Source organism: Balearica regulorum, chromosome 25 (genome assembly GCF_011004875.1).
Source record: "Balearica regulorum gibbericeps isolate bBalReg1 chromosome 25, bBalReg1.pri, whole genome shotgun sequence".
Taxonomy (NCBI): Eukaryota; Metazoa; Chordata; class Aves; order Gruiformes; family Gruidae; genus Balearica; species Balearica regulorum.
In genome coordinates this window covers 754,982-771,341 of record NC_046208.1, presented here as the reverse complement: position 1 = coordinate 771,341, position 16,360 = coordinate 754,982, and the positions used below count along the sequence as shown (strand labels likewise).

The following is a 16,360-nucleotide window of genomic DNA, read 5'->3' as shown; positions in this document are numbered from 1 at the left end:
GATACAGGCCTGGACTTTTTTCAGCATGAAGTAACATTTTGTAATGGATAAATTTAACTGAAAAGGAAATTTCACAATACATGTTCTTATTTCTCTTGACCATTTGTTTTAAATTAGGCTAAAGAATGAACAACTAACAGTGTATGCCAATAAGCTTTTATCAGAAAAAGAACAAATAGCACAAGAGAAAAGTGGTATGGCTACAGAGCTCAAGAAACTGCAAGAAAGTCATGAGGCAAGTTGTAAACTTCCAGCTGTTTTTAAAGGACAACATTCAATTTAAGATATAAATCCTATAGTAAACTGCAACGTGCCATGGTTCTGTAGAGTATTTGAACTATTTTTTGTGTTTAAAATACAAAGGAAGTGCAGTTACTCTTGTGAATAAGGCAGGTCAAGATACTGTTTAAGATTGTTTTGATTTTTTTAAGATGTCACTTTGAATTTTACTCATTTTACCTACATCGGTCTTTATTTAGGATAGTAGAAAAAAAGAAGAAAATACAAAGCACTTAGTTGAAAACCTGGAGGAAGCAAATAGCCAGCTAAGGCAAGTAAAAACAAATATTAATGTAGAATGTTGTTAAAGGAAGTAGACTCGATTTCTTCAGAGTTAGTTTAAATGTTGTGTTCCTGTGGTACTTTCTGTGATTTTTAGATTAATGCTTTTTTTTTTTTTAGGTTATGTAGTGAAACAGAAACTATTTAGTATTCATGTTGGCCATGTAGAAGTTTCTACAAATTAGTGATAGCTAATGCTACAGGAACAGTTTTTGCCATAGCTCCATATTACATACAGCTATCCTGTTCTGCATTAGTATCTTAGGTGTGGAGGAAATGAAAACAGAAGTTAAAGGTTATGGATTAAATGTGAAAAGGTGAAACTGGTTAAATGTTACTCCCTGAAGTAGTCTCTGTACCACCAACCCAAAAAACAGGCAGCCTTCTGTGTTTCATAGATGCATTATGATATTACAGATTAGAATCTATTTTACTTGGGTAAGGGGAACATCTTTCCATACTTACAAAAAGTATGTACAGGTCAGACATTAATTTACCAGTCACTTTGCATCATTTTAAGAGTGTTTTCATTGAACAGCTTATGAAATTCTTATCAATATTCGTAGCTCTTTTTAGAAAATAAATTATTTAGCAGTAGTGAAAAGAATTTAAATTTATGAATTAAGTATTTAGTAATACTTGTTAATTTGGTATTTAGAAATGAGCTGGAGTCTTTGAAGGAGAAGATGGCAAAGAAAGGTGAAGAGATTAAAAGTAAACTGGATGAAAGAGAAGAAAATGTATGCCATATCATGTGCTTTATCATGAAAATGTATAACATAATTTGTAGGACAAAATCTAAATGTAAAACTTTTTTTCCCCTGTAAAGCTCTACCTAGGGCTGTAATGTCTTACAGAAGCTTTCTTCTTTCAGTGCTGCTACCAATTGAGTCAACATATGTACATGTGCTGTGCCCTTTTATTTTAAGACAAGGGCCTTCACTGGGATGTTTACTCTTTACATGGAGGCTTAAAAGTCCAGATTTGTTAGATTTCAGGCAGAGAACCCCTGGTTTTTTGTTTCTGTATAACCACTTAGTGATGGATGGGGTATGGATTAGCTTTCAATATTTAATATGAGTTTTAGTTTAAATATGTTAAAATATTTTTACTTTCTTACTGTAGTTTCAAAGCACACCTGTTTTTTTAATATCATAATGGATTTCAAAATTTGATTGTAAAAGTCAAAGATTACAATTATAATTCCAGGCTAAGAATATTGAAAATGAAATTTCAAGAAAGGAAAAGCAGTTGAAGATTCTAGAAAATAAGGTATGAAAATTCACTTTTTTCATGGACTATAGAGGACTTCATACAAGATTATTTTTTAAATTGCAAAGTCTGGGTTTGGTTGTTTTGGGTTTTTTTTTCCTTCTTTCTAAACTCTACAGCCACTCAGGAACTGGTTCACTCCTATCAATGTTGATGATATTGGGCTAGCAAAATTATTGTAGTACTCTATGGTTAAAACTCCAGTCATTGTAACATGTTAACGTGTGTTTCAGTCGCATTGGAATTCATCAGACTGGTGCAAATGCATGTTTAAGAACATTGACAGTAATCTCTGACACAGTGAGTCATTTTTAGGAGTTTATTAATTAAATGTGTGCAATATCTCTTTTAGTTGAATAATTTAAAGAAACAGGTGGAAAATAAAACCAAATGCATTGAAGAGTTGCAACAGGAGGTATGTACAGTTTTTAAAGTCACAAATATATAAAGCATGGTGTTCGGTGGTAACTTACTTTTCAACAGTTTTTGTCTGGTGTGATATCTTTAGATATACCTGTGTAATTTATAACACTTCCTTTCTTATCCTAACTAAGCAAATTAAGGAGTCATCTTTGGAATTACTTGATTTGTAAAATTATCCTTACTTTTGAAAAATGCAATTACCGAAATAATGTCTTTAATAAACTTTTACTGTTTTCATTAGTACATGGTATTATTGATATACTTGAAATAATGACCTCAGTTACTAAGAGTAGAAAAGAATTGTGCATTAGGACAAATTGTTAATAACTGTACTGTAAAAATATATAACTTGTATTTTTTGTCATGACATCTGCACATTTTCTGTCAGCAGCATCTTAGTTTTTCTTCCCATTCTGCACCCTCTTTTGTTATGCTCTGTTGTTGCCTATGAGGAGTCTTTCATAAGGTCATGAAGTAACAGTATTATTAAAGTAAGTAGTTGAGCACTCTTTTGTTTGGAGAATTGATTTGGAATCTGAACTGCCCAACAGAGAGTTATTTGCTTGCTGAAAGCTGGAATTTTGAAGATTATTACCTACTTGTTGCAGTTAAATCATTACATAATTCTATTAAATTATTATAGTGTTTGTTTATTTTAACAGAATAAGATGTTGAAAAAGAAAATTACTGCAGAAAGTAAGAAAACAAGTATTTATGAAGGGAAGGTAGGTTTAATTATAATCAAAATGCACACTTGGGAGGAAAACATACCATAAACCAGCTAAAATCTTAAATAGATTTATAAGGGAGGGAATAAAATCTCCATCTGTTTGGGTTTTTTTTTTTTGCTTCCTGGAGAATTCACACCATTTAGGGTGGCTTCTTAGAAATAGACGACTCCTATTCGTTTCATCTCAAATTCTCATTCATATTAGCGAGTAAAATGAATGAATCCTTTTTAGAACTAAATAAAATTCTGACAATAAGCTATTTTTAGATAAACTGTTTCTTCACTTCTTAACTGAAAAAGAAAATAAAAAAATAATTGTAAACATAATACAGTCATACTCCTAAGGCTTAGGAGGCTATCTTAGGAGACTGTCAGTTATGCTTCATTTTCCTACCTTGCATTCCATGCCAGCAATACTAAATAATCTTTTGTACAAAGGGCAGAATAGTGTCAGATTGCCAATTGCTGGTTACCTTATCTTGGAATGATTCTTTGTGGTTGACTAGCCTCTAGCGTAGGACTGTTTTATTGACTGGGGTGCACAAAACTTGTATGGGCTGCCTCTCACATCAGGCCAAAGTTCAACTTTTTATGAAAAAAGCTGAACATTAAATAGGAAATAATTCAATCATATACCTGAAAAATAACAGAATGGTTCTGCTCAAAAATAGAGTAAAAAAAAAAATTGGCATATTTATTCCCAAACAAATAACAGCAATAATTCTCCATTCTCAAAAGGTGAATAAATTACAGTTAGAGATGGAAAATATGAACAAGCAGCATAAGGAAACGGTTGACATCTATCAAAAAGAGCTTGAAACAAAAACAGTAAATGAAAATAAACTTCTTCAAGAGGTGAGAGTTGTTAATTTTTACTGCAACTTTTAATTATTTTTTTGATGTATGATGGTTTTATGAACATAGATTGGCCAGACTCCTTGCTTTTATGTAAGAATCATATCAACATAAATTGAACTTCTTGTGTATGCATGTGAGCAAAACTTTAATACATTAGATTCTTAAGTGGAAGTATTTTTTAAATACTTATTCTTTAAAAATAATAACCCAGTTAAAATTCTTTTTGTCAAGATATTGTTCACAGAAATTCTATTCTTGGTATAAATACAGCATAAGCGAATTAGCTTACAACTTTTCCCATATTAATATTTTCCTGCCCACCTTTTTTGATGGTAATATCAAAAAATGGTAGGGCAGAGTGCTTGAAACGGCCTTGTGGTTCAAAATGACACTTTTCTGCCATGGAAGAATAGATGTACTTTTAATCTAAATTTATTTGCCCATTTTAACAATATGTATAAAAGATGTCAGATTTGAAATGCATCTTAAAAGCAAATAAAGACTACACTAAATGAGACTATATATACATTGCACCCACAGGGGTAAGAAGAAATGAAACTAAGATTTTTTTTCAAAAATATATTGTTGTTAATTGTTCATGAATTAAATGAAACTTGTTACTAACAGGTAGAAAAGATGAGGTTGCTTGCTGATGAAGCAACAGTGACACAGAGAGAAACTGATATCCGATGTCAGCACAAGATAACTGAAATGGTGGCACTTATGGAAAAACACAAGGTAAAGAGATTTTACTGATTTCTGTGATTTGTAATGTGTGATACTATGTTAAGTAAAAACATTTCAAACCCAGAATATTATGAATTAGAAAGTGAAACTTTATAATAAAGACCTGAGTCTAGGAAAATTAAGTTGAACACATGCTTGACTTGTCATCATCTAGAAATAAATTCATCTTCAGATTTTGAAAACGTGCCTATTATTAGATAAATTCCATTTATCTAAATTTCTAGGATTTTTTTTTCTATATATATTCAGGTTTCCTTTGATACCATCCTAATGCAGTGTTCTTCAGTATGGACCTCTTTTTATGAGGAGATTACTTAGTGACCTTCAGCAGTTTAACTTAACATATTTTAATTTACATTTCTTATTACTCTGTTTTGCAGTGTATTTACCAGATAGCATTAATAAATATAATATGGCTAGTTTTTACTTGTTGGGACACATACTGCTGCCTAGAGATAAAGTATTCTCTGTCAGCCCACAAAATAACACTGCTTGTGCATTTTCTGTTTTACTGTTTCTGCTGAAGCATCTATGTTTGTTCATACTGCTTTCTGAATCTTCAAAAGAACCTTATTTGAAAAAATGAGTACTGTTTTAAGACTAGATAGATCTATAATTGTAACATTTAGTAAAATGTTTTGAGTTTGTTGAGTTCTGGTTTTGATTGTGGGGTTTTTTTAAATGCAGCATGAATATGATAAAATGGTTGAAGAAAAAGATACAGAGTTAAAACTTTATAAAATAAAAGAGCAAGAGCAGTTATCATCAAAAAGATCATTGGTAAGGCATACTTTTCAGCACTAAATAAATAAATGGAGGGGCTGCTGTCCTTAAAGTGTAATATAATTATATCATATTAGACTTCTTCCTATTTAACACTTGGGAGGGGGCTTAAATGTCTGCTTTAGTGGGACTGAACAGTAAAAATCAAACCACTACTTTCTGTGTACTGTTATATTCTTACAGATTTTATTGCGTGCATTAAAAAAGCCCAGACATTTCTAAAAATACATTGGAGTAGCTGTGCTTTTCTGTCTGCTTTTCCTGATAGTGCATCATGTTCTAACCTCAGTGTCTGAATAAGAAACTTTCGTATTAAATAGTTGGATTCCACCTCTCTACCTGCCTGTTCTCACAAGTGTTTTAAGTTCTTACCTTGAATAGTTTTGGTCAAGTACTTGTTTCTTAGTAGTACTGCAGGTCTTTTTAAAACAAACTGAAACAAAAATTCAAGTCCAGAGTTGCATCACTTTTTTTTTCCCCCCTTTCTGGGAAGCTTAGCTTTGAGAAATGTTCTGAGGGCCAACATGTCCTCAAGACTTTCACAAAAGTGTAGTTCTACAGCATCTACTTAAAATGCAGTATTTTTCTGACATTTCCCTTCACAGAATATTTCTTCATAGAGCTTTTTTTCAGTTAGGTTTTTTAATAGAAAGACGTGTGACTCAAGTCTACAGTTTGGGTTTTTTTAATTTGATAACTGCTTCTTTGATCATCTGTTATTCTAGTGATTGAATCATTCTAAAAATGAATTGTAGATACCTCTTGGCATGCTAACTTTATGGACAAGTTAGCTCTATTGAACAAATGGAATTTTCTTTTGTTTATAATGAATACCCCTATTAATTACTGTCTCATTTGGACTGTTTTCTTTTTTCCAAGTTAAGCGTAGTTAATCCTATCCTTCATCTAATTGTTTTCAGGAAAATGAGCTGTCATGTTTGAAAAGTGAACTGTCATCCCTTAAGGAACAACTTAAAGCAGAAATTGAAGAGAAGGTGGCATTTTTTTGGGTTTTGTTTTTTGGTTTTTTATTAAATGTAGCAGTATGGGTTACATGCTTGGCCTTGTCTTATGCACTATAATAATAACAGCTGTGAAGTGCACTTTTTGATTCTAGGTCTTGCTCTCACTTGCTGTCTGATTTCCAGAGCTTGATGCTCTCTGAAGTCATTATGTCTCATTTCTGGTGGCAGTGAATGTTTTGCATTACTCCTTAATTGGTAAGTACGAAGGAAGCAGGGAGAAACTGAAACCCTATGAAGAAGTGTCTGAACTTGCAGGGTTGATGTCAGGAAAGCCAAAGCCAATCTAGAGGTAAAACTGAGAAGAGAAGTGAAGGGCACAAGAAAGGCTTCTACAGGACCTGCTGCTGAATGTGGCAGGAATTCTGATGACAAAGGACAAGGAGAAGGCTGTGGTACTCAATGGGACCTGGAAAGTCTGGAGAAAGGAAGACTTACCCATGGTGGAGGAGGATCAGGTTAGGGAATCTTGAAACAACCTGGACATACATACTCCATGGGATCTGATGGGATACACCCATAAGGGCTGAGGGAGGTGGCTACTATCATTGCAAGGTCACTCTCCATTATCTTCAAAAGGTCATGGTGACTTGGCAGAGGTTCCTGAGGACTTGAAGAAAGCAAATGTCACTCCTACCTTCAGGAAGGGCAAGAAGGAGGATCTGGTGAAATGTAGGCTAGTCAGCCTCACCTCCATCCCTGGAAAGGTGATGGAACAAATAATCCTGGAAACCATTTCCAAACATGAGGGACAAGAAGGTGATTGGGAGTAGTCAGCAGAGATTTATATGAAGGGGCAATTGTGCTTTACCTACCTGATTGCCTTCTATGATGAGATGACTGACTTGCAGATGAGGGGAGAACCCTGGATGTTGTTTATCTCAACCTTAGTCAGGCACATGGAAAATAAGGAGGTGACTGGTGACAGCCAACATGGCTTCACTAAGGGCAAATCATGCCTGACAAATTTGGTGGCCTTCTATGATGGGGTTACAGCGTTGGTGGATAAGGGAAGAGCAACTGACACCATCTACCTGGACTTGTGCAAGGTATTTGACACTGTCCTGCACGACATCCTTATCTCTAAATTGGAGAGACGTGGATTCAATGGATGGACCACTCAGTGGATAAGGAATTGGCTGGATGGTCACACTCAAAGAGTTGTGGTCAACGGCTCAATGTCCAAGTGGAGAACAGTGATGAGTGGTGTTCCTCAGGGGTCGGTACTGGGACCAGCACTGTTTAACATCTTTGTCAGCGACGTGGACAGTGGGATCGAGTGCACCCTCAGCAAGTTTGCCGACAACACCAAGCTGTGTGGTGTGGTCGACACGCTGGAGGGAAGTCCTGCACTGGGGAAGCAATCACTTTTAGAACCGGTACAGGTTAGGGGCTGACCAGCTTGAAAGCAGCTTTGCAGGAAAAGCCCTGGGGTTCTAGTAAACAGCAAGTTGAACACAAGCCAGAAATGTGCTCAGCATCTTAGGCTGCATTGGGAAGGGAGTTGCCAGCAGGTCGAGGAAGCTGAACCTTTTCCTGTACTGGTGAGACCACATTTAGAGTACTGTTTCCAGTTCTGGGCTTCCCAGTACAAGACAAACGGGCATACTGGAGCAAATGTAGCAAAAGGCCATGAAGATCATTAAGGGATTGGAGTATCTGACAGAAAAGAGGGACTGAGAGCGCTGGGAAAGTGTACCCTCAAGAAGAGAAAGCTCAGGGGCATATTATCAGTGTGTATAAATACCTTATGGGAGGCAGTGAAGAAGATGGAGCGAGACTTTCTCAGTGGTATCCAAGGAAAGGACAAGAGGCAATGGGAACAAAAGTAAAGTACAAGAAATACCATTTAAGCACAATAAAAACTCTATTACTCTACAGGCAATAAAACACAGGAACAGGTTGCCCGAAGAGGTTGTGGAGTCTCCATTTTTGGAGACATTCAAAACCCTGTTGGGGACAGTCCTGATCAACCTACTCCAGTTCACTCTGCTGTGAATAGGGGTGTTAGACTAGGTGATCTCCAGAGGTCCATTCCAACCTTAACCATTCTGTGATTTACTTCAATAAACAAGAATGCTTCCAGTTTCTTCCATGAAATAATAAATAGAAAATAGAGCTCTTTCTTTTTTAAATACAGCTGTGATAAAAGTTGTATCATATTTTCTCACTAAAAAAGGATGGTATGTAGGTTCCTTAGCAGAGATGGGAGAAATTGTCTAAGAAATGAAACTGTGAAAAGTAATGTCTTTTGAATGCTGCACTCTGACTAAATCTGGTTATATATTTGTGTGAACTTTGTAATAGAGTATGATTGTGGACTGTGTTCTGTAATTACACCAAGAAGATTTTCAACAACTGAATTCAAATAAAATGCTTACTTCCTATCACATAACTCTTTTTAGGAGAATCTTGCAAGAGAACCTCCCCAAAATACGGTTCCTGAAAATGAAAAGAAGTCCAAGGTAGCTTTAACTTTACCATTAATTAATTTTAGAATTTGGTAATATTTATACATATGCAATCTAATTGAAGTTCCATGTACACTTGACAAAAGACACTGAAATGCTTTTCATTTAAACCTTTTTTAATTTTAGAAAACACAAACTCATTTTTCCGAGACTCCTAAACCTCATTTAGATCTGGAGTGTGCATCTATTAATGTAAAAAATAAAAAGTCTCCAAATGATATTCCTGTAAAAGTCAACACGATGGAAAAGAAAAAATTGCTTCCTTCTGTATCTGCAAGAAGTCCCTTGGGTAGTCCATCATTAAAGGTTTGTAACTCGTAATAGTGAATTGTTCTTGTTTTATTTTTCTAACTGTATTTCTTACTTCTCTGTAGATGTTTGTTTATTTTTTGTTGTGATAAGGATTTAAAAGCTAGATAGTCGCCAAAAAAAAGAATTCCACAGCGATATTAGAAAGCAGTTTGTGTAAGGGCTCCCACCGCGTATCACTTTTTTTGCTCAGTTACTTAATTTGTCTTGTCATTGATCAGTAACAATTCCTGTCCTAGAGGGACAGAACTATTTAAGTAAAAACAGTCTTGTTCTTGACGTCGCTATCGGTGTCTTTCTGAAAGCTTTTTCCTGCGGTTCTGTTTGCATTTTCTTAAATGTTGGTTATAGTCTGCATGTAGTGACTACAGTTCAGAATAACCTGGATTTCTGCAGATAAGCATGAAGAAGTTAGTGTGCCATAAAACTCAGTTCTTCCACAGCCTCCTGTTCATTATGCTTGTTGGACAACAAACAAAAGGAGATTTTTTTTTCTTTTTTCTTTTTTTTTCCTCTTTGTTTGGGTCTTTGCTTCACATTTTGGATGAAAAGATAATTGTTCCACAGCATCTCTCTAGTTTCTTCCTGAATACTCAGTCTGTAAACCGGGTTATGAGTTTGGGTTTAGATTCTATAATTACCACTGTAAATGTAATTTTAAATGCCATCTTTTTCTTTCCCAGACATATATTATAAAGACTCCTCCAATACATAAACTGCAAAGTGAAAGCACAAATCTGCATTCAGAACAGTGCATGAGGAAAAAGCAAAAAGTGCTTCTCCAGCTGGATGCTCACTCAGATAGCTCCGAACGCAGTGACCTCCTGGTAAAAAACAGAAAACAAAAAGTGTACTTAGCAGTTCTTTATGTGCACTGCTATATCTAAGAATATGTATGAAGCATGTGGGGTTCTGTATCCAAGACAATATTTCTGTGTATATTTTTGCTTCGTTGGTTCTTTCTTGCAATTGTATTTATATGTACATAATTAGTAACCATATTACAAATAGGGTACCACTGTACAAAAAAAATACTAACTTTCCTAATGATTTTTTTATGTTGCTTTTATTGACCTGTTGAGGCTTCATAGTAACAGGTTTACTTTTTTTCATACTCTAATATTCCTAGGGGGAAAGAAAATGTATTTTTAAATATAGTGTGATTAACTTTTTTATTTTTAATTTAAGAGCATAGTCTCAGAGGAAGAAATGTTTAAAAAATTGTACAAAGATTATCCTCAAGCTTCACAATTATGCGCCATGACACCAAAAAAGGTACCTTAGCTTTTCTTCAGATCAAAACAGTTAGTCAATATAGAAGCTAATGGATGGCTTTGTTTTCCTTCTCAGAAACCAGCTACATCAAACCTGAAAACTCCAGGCTCTGTACTGAAACTGACGACCATGAAAAAAATGCGAGAGGCTGGATGGACTGCAGTCTCTAAAATGGACAGGAAAAGGAAAATTAAAGAAGCTGAAAAACTCTTTACTTAAAATGAAAAAAAAATTACTAGTGCCCTAGCATTATTTGATTGGTACAACCACAGTGTTGTTATTCCTTCAGAGTTAGTACATTGTTGCATTTTTCTGTCATACTCAGTATGTTTAGTACTACATTCATTTCCTTTATACACATAAACCTTATAGATACGTAATTACATCAACCTGCAGAGTGTTTTCTACATTTCATTCCCTGTGCTATAAAAAGTCAGGAGACAAATCAGCCCGTTTTAAAATTTAGAAATAACTACATAGAAAGCTGTTTCAAAAGGAAAAAAAAACTGGCATTAGAAATACTGGTTTTAAGTAAATTCAGTTTTGTTCTTTTAAATTTACTCTCTTTTTCTTCATACATAAATAAAAAAATTCAGTGAAATTAAAAAAAATGTTTAGTGAAAGAAGTACCAAAGCTGTTAAAATGCATGCATTTTTACCTGAAGTTGTCTTGCTTTTTTGTTAATTTAAAATGTTGTCAGAACTGTCTTTTTGGACTGTTTCGTTTTCAGTAGCTTTTATTTCAGTATGTTAACACAGTTTTGAAATTTTTAAAATTGACTTTTCAATAGAATTACTTCGGTTTAAAAAGATTTCAGCTTCATAAGGAATAAAATATGCACACATATTTTAAGATTGTAAAATGAATGTTAATACATCATTAAATTGTTTATCTGAAACATGATGCGTGGGACCAAATGTTGTTTCTTTATGTCTTAGAACAGAGATGTAAATCACCAGGCAGCCTTGCTAAGGTCTAACAGCTTCTGCCATGTACGCATAAGAATTGTTTAGAATAACATATTTTTCTGCGTTCAGCCTTGATTAATCTTGGTTTCACAGCAACAATGAAAACCTGCTTCAGAGCCTAGAGATAACAAGAAAATGACAGGTACATCTTAAAATATTATGAAAAATCAAAATCCTGGATTCATCTCAAGTGGGTAGCAAAACATATGTACTTCATTCTTTTTGTGTAGCAATTTCATGTATAGGCTAGTTTGGGTTCCTTATGCCTTATCTGTTAAGCAGTGATACTAATAATGATTTTTTTATTGTATGTAACTGACAAATATTCTCCAAAAATCTGAAAGAATATACTGGGGTTTTCTCCATATTTGGAAATGGAATCTGTTATGCAAGCAAATTTTCTGACAAGTTAGAATGGTTTTTCTTGCTAGAAAGTTCTTTCATATGTTTGCAGAATACTGAGTTTTTATAATATGTCTGCTTAAATAGTGTAAACTAGACCAAATGAAGAACAGAGAAGCTGCTTGTAACACACAAATTCCAGATGTCCTTTCCAAGAAAGATTATTTTACTGCAAGTAGTGTAAAATAATCCATTTAAACCTCTCCCAGATATATTAATTACTCATTTTTTTGACTGGATACAGAGAATGTCATGCAGAATCAGTTATTCTTCATTTTACTTCACGATGTTACTAATATCTCTTCAGCTACTTTGCAGGAAAAAGAAAATGCAGTCACCAGAAACGCAACAGATATGTGCAGCTTGTCGTTTATTTTAGTAGGGAGTGGTGTTTTACACAAGATCTAAATACTTGCCAAGGATTGTTAGTTCATTTCAAGATGGCATATTTCTAATTTTGACTGTTGCTGTTGTGGACGTCTTCCACAGATACGCAGACTCGAGTCCTAAGCTAGTTACTGAGCAATCGAAAATAAAGATTCCACTTGTTTCTGAGTGTGATGAGGCTTCCTCTATCTAGTCTTCTCAGCTATGGCTCACATACAGATTCATGAACTATAATTCTGCAACCTTAAAGTTAAGATTCAAAATCCACGTCAAGCCTAGCCTACCCACATTCATAGCTTTGCTAATTCCAGAATACGTGATATTTGAATGCCTTACTATAACAAATACGATTTAAATGATTATTCATTTAACTTTACATGAATTTACATGAAAAATAAATTTGTATCTACCAAACATGATTTCCAGTATAGTGGTATATGTATAGTATCTGCCATTGTAGGAGAAGAAATTACAAGAAACTTAAGCAGTAAGAGTTAGAAATGTTAGTTAACTGTTGTAAGAGTTTCTGCATGTCACAGTGAGTCTTGTGGTAAATAAAATGTCTTGAAGGTGGAGAAGAGCCCACTTGAACTGGTAAGAATTCAAGACTGTACTGCCAACATCTAGTCTCAAATGGTAAGTAATCAGTTAGGACCTCATTATTTTCCAGTACTGTCATGGCAGGGTAGTGAATCCATGGTGCATCGTATAATCCTGATATCATGAGTGTGTCACGGTGCATTGTAAAAATCATCTGCAAAATTACAGAAATACTGTTAGTACCGCTATAGAAAGTTTACAGGAAAGGTAATCAACTAGGAAGGATGTAAAAATCCTATTTACCTCATACTATCCCTGTTTCTGTGAATGGACTATGTATAGCAAATTAAAACTGAAAATATTAACAACTTTAGGTTAGGCATTAATCCAGTTTGCATAGGAAAAGCAAATGAAAATTAGTAAATGCATGTGCTTTCGCTTGTGACTCCTTCAGATAGCACACAATTCCAAAAAGTAAAAATTGAAAGCTACTAGTTAGCAGGCATTCATAGTAGTGAATATTGATGCTTTTATCTGTAGAAATTTTATTAAAGTTTTAAAGGCTATATTCTGACATTAGCCATGACATTTGTTACTGGCTAGTCTCATTTACTTACAAGTAAAGGTTTTATATATATTTGTATGTGCTTTATTTAAAAGTAATACCAAGATAAGCTTATTTCTAAATGACTTTTTCACAAGGTTTTAAAATGCATATTAACCTGTGCCAATAAATGTCATTATCAATTAAATTATCAGTTATCAATTAAACAATTTCCTTTTTTTTTCCAATGCTATTTCCAGTGAAATATATAGATACATGATATATTTGTCACTTTTTTTTTACTCTAGGTCTTTACTAATCAATTTTAAGGAGGATGTGGTCTTCAGTGCCTGAGACATAATGTGTCTTCCAAGCAAGAATATAATTGATAATGACTGCAGATACCAATTTATTTCTTCTTTCAATGGAGCAGCTGAGGACCTGCAGCTTCCAACGGGAAGTTTGTCAGTATCAGCTTGCCTCAACTTAAAGCAAGTGTTTGGAAATGTGTATATATTACTACTTTCTTCATAATACAGCTAACACAGTTCTCCAGTTCCTTTTCTGTCAGATATTTCTTCAAGGAGGGTGAGCAGTGCTATGGCCTACCACGTCAGCTTGCTTTCTTCCTGTCGTCCTTATTTACCACGTGTGCAATTTTATTTTTCTCTAGTACTTTAAATATTTTTCCTTTTTTTTCTAAGGCAGATGCTGTCACTCTCCTGCTCTCACCTCTTCAACAGCCTCCCTCCATTTACAGAATGGTACATCCTAGTCCTTCGAACTTTTACCTTGTCATAAAGTTCTTGATACAGCTCTTCGTCTGTCTTGTGGCTTCAACTAAACCAGACAGGTCTGGCCCCAGCAATTCAAGGAAATGCTGCCATCGTATGTAGTGACACCTCTCCTGAAGCCCGGGTTGTGTGATTTGGAGTAGGAGCTCCAAGGATGTTTACTGGTATGGTTGTGAAAAGCTGATTGCTTGGTTTCAGCTTGATTTAAATGATACAGAATGTTGGTGGCAGAGTGAAAACCAGCCTGAGCCTTGTGATATCTGAGGACTTCTTAGCGTGGTGAATGGTGCTACGTGCAACATGTGCCAGGTGCGATGTGGTTATTAAAGCAGAGGAATTGCTTCTATCCACTCTGATCCTTTCTGTATTCCAGCTGATAGCTGCATTTTGCAGTTTGGTTAGATTGACTTACAGCATCCAGTATTTCAGCTAAAACCCTGTTCCTATTGTTTTTCAAGATCCACTCTGTGTCTTTGTATGGTCTTTTTTATAACAAATACATAATCTTTGGCCTGAACAAAGTACTTTGCCATAAGGTAACAAGAAGTAAAAAGGAATGGAAAATGCCCAGTTTGAATTCCAATCATTATATTGTCTCACTTTTCTTGTTCACCAGCAGATTTATTTGTCTTTGTTTAATCTCCTTTTTCCTCTTTTCCTGAATTGCCTTGGGAACAAATAATAGTTTTCCTTGATTTTACTTACTGGGTAATTGAGTAGCCCTAGGTCTATAGATTGTAGAATGTATGTATTTAAAAAAAAAGAGCTGATTCAGTTTAAATACTTATCTTGGCCATATGTTTAGTGCCTGATCTCAAATTTCTAGTGCAGATACTTGCTTTTAATTGAGAATTATTTTTTTCTCTATGATAAGTAACAACTTCTTGGTACACCTGTTTGTAACAACAGCATAAAACAAAAGGAGAAGAGGGGAAAGCGTAAAAAGCTGAATTGAAAATTCAGTTCTAATTCTGAAAACATAAATAACAAGAATTTACCTATTCTAATGCTTGTCTTGGGTGTCTCATAAAATATTCAAATGTCAAGTCAGTATCATTTGTCCATCATGGCTTTATTGACCACAGAATATTTCAAAATTATTAGCTTGTTATTTCATTAGTACAGAGTGTTGGTGGCTTACTCGAAAGTTGAATTTTTTTAAGTGAATGTTCCAACCCCTGTTATTACCCAGTACCAATATTTAACTGGATAATACTGAGAGATTCAGCAAGACACTTGTACCTTGTGATAGCACTGTATGAAGAAAGGCCTCCCCTCTGCAAGTAGTCCAAAACCAGGTCTCTCTGGTCCGTTTTCTTTGTTGTTAAAAGCACAGCATAGTCTAGCAACAGTGTTTTTTATTACCTGCTGTGTCATGAAATGGGAATACTCTAGAATTGTGACAAAGCTTGATACAATTACAAGTATTTCAAATCAGACTACAAGGTTATTTTGACAGCTTGAGAAAACCCATCTTTTGTATCTTACCTAAAAAAAAGAATGTAACCACTACCAGAATGTAAAACTACAGTACGGGGTTAGCACATGAAAGCACTTCCAGGTACATTATAATTGTCACTCGACACTACTGATAAGTTAGTTATTTCCGAACGGTATTTAAAAATTTGTTTTGCTTAAAAGCTGCAAGAGCAGAGAGTGCAAAATAGAATGCAGAAAATAAGAACAGATCTTAAGAAAATCACCCTTTCAGGACTCACCCAAGCTGACAAATGCAGTATATGGACTCGCAGGCGGTACTGAGTAACAGATCTGATGTCTTAGCACGTGCCTGTTCCTTCAGGCTCTGCACGACTCTTCCCTGAAGGGCTGGGCGAAACAGGAATGTCTGTGGAAACCAGTGAAGCTGCACTGGGGTTAGAGATTAGTCAGTGTGCCTATACTGGTGCTGACCTCACCTGATTGAAATGGATTGGGTAATAGGAGAGGAAGGGGAATGTTACGTGTCAGCAGTTGCTGATCTTGCTTCACAGTGGCTTTAAAAAGTAGCTTCTGCAGAATTGGACACTACTGGAAGAATTGCTTTAAACAGTTTTCCCCAAGTATATGTAAGGAAGATATTAAAATGTTGACTAGAAAGATGTATTAAAAAAAATCCTCAGGTATACATGATAGTTTTTATAAAGGACAACTCTTTTTAAAACAGTAATGATATTCCTTTAAATGTCTAAATTAAAAGGATTTTTTAAAAATGCTACAGGAGTTAAATGTCACTAATAAGAAAAAAACCAGTACAAATAACAGTGATTTTCCTA

The 16,360-nt window shown here is 34.7% G+C and overlaps 1 protein-coding gene across 1 annotated transcript in view; it reads left to right on the top strand.

Annotated features, from left to right (window-relative positions):
• Positions 1–15,865, top strand: part of SYCP1 (synaptonemal complex protein 1) — a 30,148-nt gene extending 14,283 nt beyond the window's left edge. The window contains exons 17-31 of the mRNA XM_010311084.2: positions 118–235; positions 480–550; positions 1,220–1,301; positions 1,771–1,833; positions 2,186–2,248; positions 2,919–2,981; positions 3,725–3,841; positions 4,472–4,582; positions 5,279–5,371; positions 6,295–6,369; positions 8,802–8,861; positions 8,994–9,173; positions 9,860–10,003; positions 10,365–10,451; positions 10,527–15,865. Coding sequence (XP_010309386.2) covers positions 118–235; positions 480–550; positions 1,220–1,301; positions 1,771–1,833; positions 2,186–2,248; positions 2,919–2,981; positions 3,725–3,841; positions 4,472–4,582; positions 5,279–5,371; positions 6,295–6,369; positions 8,802–8,861; positions 8,994–9,173; positions 9,860–10,003; positions 10,365–10,451; positions 10,527–10,670 — 1,471 coding nt within the window. The 3' untranslated portion in view covers positions 10,671–15,865. The remainder of the gene's footprint in view (positions 1–117; positions 236–479; positions 551–1,219; positions 1,302–1,770; positions 1,834–2,185; positions 2,249–2,918; positions 2,982–3,724; positions 3,842–4,471; positions 4,583–5,278; positions 5,372–6,294; positions 6,370–8,801; positions 8,862–8,993; positions 9,174–9,859; positions 10,004–10,364; positions 10,452–10,526) is intronic.
• The last annotated feature ends 495 nt before the right edge of the window (positions 15,866–16,360 follow it).